General features: G+C 44.6%; 1 protein-coding gene across 2 annotated transcripts; it reads right to left on the bottom strand.

The window, feature by feature from the left end:
• Positions 1–1,439: 1,439 nt before the first annotated feature.
• Positions 1,440–8,085, bottom strand: LOC100284846 (dihydroflavonol-4-reductase). 2 transcript variants are annotated; one of them, NM_001279908.1, is given in 7 exon segments: positions 1,440–1,792; positions 2,186–2,372; positions 2,523–2,685; positions 2,803–2,988; positions 3,550–3,719; positions 6,102–6,182; positions 7,851–8,034. In NM_001279908.1, coding segments are annotated over 7 exon segments (1,041 nt in total). In that variant the 5' UTR covers positions 7,972–8,034; the 3' UTR covers positions 1,440–1,659.
• Between the last annotated feature and the right edge of the window lie 490 nt (positions 8,086–8,575).

Genomic DNA, 8,575 nt, shown 5'->3' with positions numbered 1-8,575 from the left:
CGAACGACGGCCCCAGGGTCTCTTCCTGCACCAGAAGCAGTACGCCATCGATATTCTGGAGCGGGCTGGCATGTTCGACTGCAAGCCCTGCTCCACTCCTGTTGACACTTAGGCGAAGCTCTCTGAGGATGACGGGCCCCTAGTCGTCGACGCGATGTCTTACCGGAGCCTGACAGACGCGCTCCAGTACCTTACTTTCTCCCGGCCAGACATCGCCTACGCCGTTCAGTAGATGTGCCTTCGTATGCACACCCCACGGGAGCTCCATCTCACTGCTCTCAAGCGGATTCTGCGCTAGCTCAGGGGCTCCCTCGACTTCGGCCTACTCCTCCGACCATCCTCGACGTCGGAACTTGTGGTCTACACCGACGCTGACTGGGCCGACTGTCCCGACACGCGTCGGTCCACCTCCGGCTATGCCATGTTCCTCAGCGCCAACCTCGTCTCTTGGGACGCCAAGCGGCAGCACGTCGTCTCCCGCTCTAGCGCGGAGGTCGAGTATCGCGCTGTGGCCAACGGCGTGGCCGAAGCATCCTGGATGCGCCAGCTCATACACAAGCTCCATAGCCCCCTCCAGCGTGCCACCCTGGTCTACTGCGACAACGTCAACGCCTTCTATCTCTCCACCAACCCTGTGCAGCATCAGCACACGAAGCATGTGGAAATCGACCTGCACTTCGTCCGCGAGCGTGACACTGCCGGTGACGTTCGGGTCCTCAGCGTCCCCACTACACTGCAGTTCGCCAACATATTTACCAAGGGGCTACCGACGAGTGTATTCATAAACTTTCTGTCCAGTCTCAACATCTGTACAGGATAGAGTTGTGACTGCGGGGGTGTTAGAACTGTATTAGGGTTTAGGGGGTCTTCCCTGTATATTTACCATCTCACCCCTCTGTTTGTAATGGGCCAGACCCAACTCTCAGTCTATTAATATACAGACCCACCCTAGTGTAGGGTTACCATTCTACAATGGTTTTGTTAGTACAAATTAGAATGGTAGGATGGCTATATTTTTAGGATTGTTTTTCTATCCTTCCTCTCCCCTTTATTTATGTTAGTACCGTGGTTTTTTTCATGAGTTAGAATGGTCGGTGGAGGTTAAAGACTAAACGTAAATTATTTTTCCCTTTAGGGTTAGTTTGGGTACTCTAGTATTGAAGTGGTTTGAAAAGGTTGGAGAGTGTATAAATCCCCAATAGATCAAAAACTCCCACAATATATCTCAATCCCCTCTAATCTCTTTCATTACTAGAGTACCCAAACTAGACCTTATATAGTTTTCTATATGGTTTTTTAGTTTGCCTTTTTTATCACAAATAACGGACCTCTACACTTCATTTACCCCAACTGGCTGTCGATCTCCGTTTCAGAAAATCATATGCTGCATCTTTCAAAAGCTCAAATCAAAATGCATCAGAATGACGACAAGCAAATCAAGTGCAGCAATGCAACATTAGTACGCATATTTCTAGTTTTTAGCAACGACAATAGGCCACAAACCATACAACAGTCAGCACCGGGCCTACTTATTTGGCCTGAACCACTACATAATAGTGTTGAAAAATAAAGAGAACGGCAGTGCTGCTGTCACTGCGCCTACATTATTCAGGAGGAGTTCGGAGGCAACAGCAGATGGAAACAATCCTAGTTCGATGTTCAATTCAGGATGCCAAATGCCTTGTAGGATTCAACAGTGTCACGGAGGGATTCCTCTATAGGCTTGAAGCTCCACCCCAGCTTCTGCAGTTTCTCAGAGCTGTATACAGAGTTGACATCATCTTCCACAAAACTACAAATCATGGAGACACGAAAAGATAATAAGTTCCAACTGCAAAACTATGTTAGAATATATAATAGTCATCAAAAACTATGTTTAGAATAAATATGAACAAAAATGCGGCGGTTCATCGATGCTTTCTGAGCTAAAATCCAATCATATCAAGAGGCTTTATTCAGAAAGCCACCTCTACTTACCTAATGGTGCAGTTACACAGTGAATTCATTAAGTATAATAACATGAACAAACAGTAGAATTTTATTGTTTGTTAGGTCAGATGCATTTTAGAATCATCTTCTTGTAACGACTCTGCCAGTATAAAATCAACTGTTGAGGTTCAGAGAGGAAGGGAACTGAATGCTTGGAGACAACAAACAAAGCTATTTCAAAGGGTGGGGGGCTTACTTTTTGGGATAAGGGTAAGACGGATACATGGTCTTCAGTATGTTTATCATATCAGAAATTTTTATTGCATGTGAACTGCAGATGTATCGTCCAGACGCTTCTGGCTTTTCGTAAGTCAGAAGAAGAGCATCAGCAACATCACGAATATCCACCATATTACTGAGTACATTTTCAACAGTCTCGAGATCTGCTGCAGAAGAAATGAATGTACTTAAAAAAACAACTAACTGAATGATCAGAAGCAAGCATAGAGAATCACTACTGACGAGATCACCATTTTAATTATATAACTGAATGCAAACCGGCAGAAAACTAAGATGACATATGGTTACCCGACCTTTGAAATATTTAAGGATCATTTCGCTGCTCAAATTTACTGTAGGCTGCATCAAGGGTCCAAATACTAATGACGGACAAACAGTTACAACGTCCAGCCCTGTTTTTGCTGCAAAAGCAAGAGCCTCTCGTTCCGACAGTGTTTTGGAAACTAAATACCAATCCTGCAGGATAGTATATAGTACTTATTTAGGAAAGCTATACCAGGAAGTTTATGATGAACAAACATAAACAACCAAGTCAAGCAACATCATTGCTTTACTGAAGGAAAACTGTATCACCTCCTTCTTCCTGCAGTAATCCTCATCTGACCAGCAGTCTTCATCAAACACCTTACCCTTCGGATAAATAGGATTAGCATACACAGCTCCACATGAAGACACCACCACAACTCGCCTAACTTTTGCCTCATAGCAAGCCTTTAACACATTGGTTGTACCTATTACAGCGGGAGCTATGACCTCCACCTGTAAATAAAAAATATTTGGTGAAAGGCACAAAAGGGATAATTATCGTATGGTGTGTACATAATAAATTTACCAAACTTTTTATGTAATTACATAATAGTAACACTGGACAAACAAAAACAAATAATACATGACAGGTGCCATGGGCATAGGACCAGATATGTAAACCACAAAGATGGTGCAGAGCAGAAGACATCATTGTCTGTTGCCACTAATTGAATAATACTACCTCCATGTCGCCCGCTAGTTCAGTTTTGAACTAAACCACGACAAATAAAAAACGGATGGAGTAGTTAAATACAGTACCCTGAAGGAATGGTCAAAATGATAATATACATCTCACGCCTGTTTCTAGATAGCATCTCTTGTAAGAGCTAATGATAGTTTGAGAGAATTCTGGCAAATTTCCATATCTTAAGAAAATTCCACACGTCTAGAATCAAAAACCTTGCCAGCAAGTCTCTGAAATACTGTAACTACATTCAACTATCAATACTTCCTGATTGGGACCTCAAAATTTCGGGAAATTAAATATTAAATAGATGTTCTTGACAAATTCACCTCAGGGTTGGAGGGTCGATGGGAAAGGACAGGGCTAGCTACATGGAAGACACCCTCACAGCCGGCAACTGCTGATGCAATGCTGTCGTAGTCCATCAGATCAGCCTTGAGAAGCTGCAACCTTTCCTCAGCTCCTTCCAGCACCTTGAGATGGGCATTCTTGCTAGCACCTAAAGCAAAAACAATATATATCTCATCATATATACAATAAAGTTCTTGGCCCGTTATAACAAAAAAAGGTACTCATTCAGTTTTTGTTTTATCAGACCGTGAATTTTCTTGAGCCAGCTACGTGTTTGTTGGGGCGAAGGCGAACACGCTACCCTTCGCTCGATACCTTCGTCGTTTCGTTACTCCGATGGAGACTACACCCACACAACACGCCCGAGCAAGCCGAAGGCGTCGATTGGATGAAGACCGGCGCGGTCTCCCTTCGTCCTCTCTGTTGCAAGACGAAGGCTCTGTCGAAGTCTATGAGTCTCACGTCGTCACCACCCCGGGAGGCCCATGCGGGATTCGGCCCACGGTAACGGGCCCCGCGAGGATAAGCGTATTATGGGCCGCGTTTGTAATAGCCTTTACTGTAATGACTGTCTGTAACCTTCCCTCGTGGAAATATTTTGGGGATAAACCGGGTACTCGATGGCATAAACATCTTTGGCAAGGGACGGGTGGCCACTCGAGTGCCTATAAATACCCCCGTACAGTGCCCTCACAGGGGTAGATCAACAAAGCTTTTGCCATCCCACGTCGAACTTTGCAAATACTCATTCCACTTTCCCGTTGGATCTACTTGCCCAGGAGAGCAAGTGCCAACAGTGTTCGTTTCCTTTATTTTTTCTCTCTGTTTGTTCAACTTCAAACTCGGCCGGTAGGCGGTAGGGAAAGACCACCCCACAGTATTATATTAAGAATAAGCTCAATCAGAGCCTTAATCGAGAAAGTCACGAAAGTTGCCCCCCCATGCAGCATGTGCGTCCGCCCCCTATAGATCATATCTTTACTCGTGCTTTGACTCCTCCCAACCCCTACACGAGGATCCGCCCTCTGTAGGTCAATCCATCTCGTGTGCACACAACCAGGGAACCAACGAGTGACCTTTTTTAACTTCAGCTTGAAATACATCAACGAGTGACATTTTAACTTCGGCTTACAAACTTCTGGAAGAGTGTGTAGACCTCATGAGCTCGGGGGATTAGGTATGTTAAATATCAATGAGTTGGGCTATTTTCAGCATCAACGGGCTAGGCTAGGCTCTAAAAATGTGCTGGTTATGGCTGTAGAAAACTGAGCCAAAACATCCTTGATCCTCTCTACCTCTCCATGTCCCCGAGGAAAGTACATAATTTCTTAAAAATAGCCATGCAATCTAAGGTCTAAAATGGGGCCTCTAGCCTCTTCTAGAGGGATTGATGACTTGGAGCCTGGAGGGCAGTTGGTCGCTGATAGTGCTCCTCGCCTTCTGGAGACAATCCCTAAAAGAATGATTTAATAAGAGGACAGTACATGAGGCGATCAAAGATAAGACGTGGATAAATGACACATGTGGGGGCTATCGATCAGGGCCCTTGGTTACTTCCTTCACCGTTGGGACATTGTTGCACAGGTCAATCATCATCCAGAAGAAGATGATAAGCATATCTTTCTGTTGGCTACTGATGGCAAATACTCGGCTAAAGCTGCCTATGAGCGCCTCTTCCTTGGATCTGTACAATTTGAACCTTATGACAGGATTTGGAAAACCTGGGCACCCAAAAAATGTCACAGACTCGAAAAATGTGTCCTTGATCACCCGGAAAGATGTCCTCTCTGTGATCGGGAAATGGAGACAATCGATCTTCTCCTTGTAGCTTGTGTCTTCTCTAGAGAAAGTTGGTTCATGATGCTTAGGCAATTCGGGCTCCAAGTTTTGGCACCGCAACCTACCACTTAACGTTTCACGGCTTGGTGGAAAGAAGTCGGTGAAACTGTTGATGGTCCTTTTATAGATGGTCTGGGTGTTGTGGAATCATATAAATAGATGTGTGTTCGACAGTCTCTCTTCTAGCGTTGTAGTTTAAATCCATGTTGAGGAGGAGCGTCGTATGTGGGAGCTTGTTGGGGCCAAGGGGTTGTCCTTCCTAGCAGCCCCCTCAAACCCCCAGATGCCTAGTAGAGCTTGTAGGCTTTTTTAGATGGATCAGTTTGTGTATGTTAAATTTTAGTCGCCGTAAGATGGTTCATTGTACCTCAGTCTATTTTCTTTTTCTTTTTAATATAAAGTGTGCTGCATGTCCGCCAAAAAAATGTGCATTATGTTTTACAATATTTTCACCAAACCGAAGTTATTCTTTTTCTTCCTCAGTTATTTCTCCATTGCTACCGTACCACCGATTCCTAATAGCATTTTAATAGGAAAAATTAATCTTATGCTATCCTGGCGAAGAGAATAGCAGACCAAATACCCTGTCATCGACTCAGCTGGTTAGTGACCGGCGATTTGGTGTTATCCGTAGGTTATACCTTGCAGCTTAAGGACAATATATTTATATTCCCACAAGGTACCGCACTACCTTTTTTTATAAAGAATCTGGAGCTTCTTTCGACTTCCAAGAAAAATGCGGTTCCACATTCCCACGTCTCTCTATCCGCATCTGATCATTGCAAGAAAAAAAAAGTCGATTCCCTTCTACGCACATACACCCCGTACGTGTACACAACCATCGCCGCCGCGCAGCCAAGGAACCCGAATTTTTTGTATTTTGACCATTTTTCGGAAAAAAGAACACGTTTGGACCCTAAAAAATTTTAATAGCATTTTTGGACCCTTTGCTCGGCGCCATAGGCTATGGCGCCGAGGTAACACAGCTCGGCGCCATAGGTTATGGCGCCGAGGTACGTGATGCGTCGGCACAACCCGGACGCCGTGGCGTCGACGTGGCACCGAGCTCGGCACCACAGATCTTGGCGCCGAGCTCGGTTGTGTTATTAACATATTTGTTGCAGACATGAGCACAAAGCCCATCTAGCCCACTTGGTAGAGCGCAAGGCTTCTTATCATGTGGTCGTGGGTTCAAGCCCCATAGTTTGCATTTTTATTTGTTTTTTTTATAATTCACAATTAATTTCTTTAAACTTTCTTAATGGTCTCGGATAGACAAATGATGGTTCATAGGTGACGGTAGTAAAATTTGCTGATTTGTACTGAAGGTTGATAAAAATTAATCGAGGATAAAAATATAAAAAATTATTGACAGTGAAAGTATTTTCTGTATTTCTGTGATTTCTATAGAAACCAATATAATGGTGGAAATGCCCGCTGGGGATATCGTTTTAGTTTTAGTTTTTGACAAGTGGATGTGTAATTAATATGTGATCACGCGATCTGTTGTTTCGTGCTTCTTCGCTTTGGTACTATCATTTTTAATTTTGGATTTTAAATTTTGAAACGGGTTCCCATTATTGTCCTTGTGTGTTTGATTTATGTGATTTAAGTATTTTTCATAATATGCGTGTACACGCCTTTATGCAGTTCAGGTAGCGTTTCAATGATACACATGACCCCTTTTTAAAGGACATCGCGCGACATAGTAATTGGTTAGTGAGGCAAATGCATGCTAGTTACACTACAGAAAATATTGATCGCCATCAGTTCAGAAGGACCCCACGCCGCCACGTACCGGTGGTTTTTTACCTTTAATTTGTTATTGGTGATCAACGATGTACGTACGGTTACCATGACCTAAGTAGCAGTTACCTCACTTACCAATTATATTTTTATCCTCGATTAATTTTTATCAACCTTCAGTACAAATCAGCAAATTTTACTACCGTCACCTATGAACCATCATTTGTCTATCCGAGACCATTAAGAAAGTTTAAAGAAATTAATTGTGAATTATAAACAAAAAAACAAATAAAAATGTAAACTATGGGGCTTGAACCCACGACCACATGGTAAGAAGCCTTGTGCTCTACCAAGTGGGCTAGATGGGCTATGTGCTCATGTCTACAACAAATATGTTAATAACACAACCGAGCTCGGCGCCAAGATCTGTGGCGCCGAGCTCGGTGCCACGTCGACGCCACGACGTCCGGGTTGTGCCGACGCATCACGTACCTCGGCGCCATAACCTATGGCGCCGAGCTGTGTTACCTCGGCGCCATAGGCTATGACGCCGAGTAAAGGGTCCAAAAATGCTATTAAAATTTTTTAGGGTCCAAACGTGTTCTTTTTTCCGAAAAATGGTCAAAATACAAAAAATTCGGCCAAGGAACCAGCGGCGCGATGGATCTACGAGTGGGAGGTCTGCGAGCCTTACCAGGGTCGCGCACGGTGCCGCGGACCGCGTATTGGCCCCGGGAGAGGAGGAGCTTCACCAGCTCCGACGCGACGAAGCCGCCAGCGCCGGTCACGCACACGCTCTTCCGCACCGGATCCATTGTTTTCGGTTTGAATACTCTTCGTTGCTCTCGTTGCCTTGCCACGCTGCCGCTGAAGAGAAGTGAACGGCAAGCAAGTCCAGAGACCACACCGGACGAGCGATCTAGACGTTTCTTCAATTATTGCTACAGCGGGAGCATAACCCACGTGATGGCACCAGTTCTTGTCGAGTTCTACAGAATTCTGGACTTCATCTAGCCCGGCAGCCTCATGTCACATGTGCGTATGGATTTGGTATGATTTACCTATACTCAAAACGTGTTCTTTGACGAATAACTAAACCTTTATCGAGTACAAAATATCGGATACTCAAAGTATGTCGAGTGCTATCCTCGACAACGACCTCCTTGGTAGCAAAACACTCGCCAAAAACGAATTTACCGAGTGAGTCTATCCGACTCTCGGCACTCAACAAAACATCGTCAATAGTCTTCTACATTTGACGGTAGTTAACTATGTCGGGTGCTAGAAAAGAACACTCTTCTTGTCAAGGGCGTTAACCCCTCGAGCAGCTGGACCGCGGCTACGTAACTCGTACCCGCTGTCCGTCTTCTCCGACGAGGTAATCCTCTGCCGTAGGCTTTAGAGAGAGTGTAGGGAGAT

The sequence above is a fragment of the Zea mays genome, chromosome 9 (assembly GCF_902167145.1).
Source record: "Zea mays cultivar B73 chromosome 9, Zm-B73-REFERENCE-NAM-5.0, whole genome shotgun sequence".
In the NCBI taxonomy this organism is placed as follows: Eukaryota; Viridiplantae; Streptophyta; class Magnoliopsida; order Poales; family Poaceae; genus Zea; species Zea mays.
Note: the sequence above shows the minus strand (reverse complement) of the source record. Positions and strands in the feature narration are given on the sequence as shown.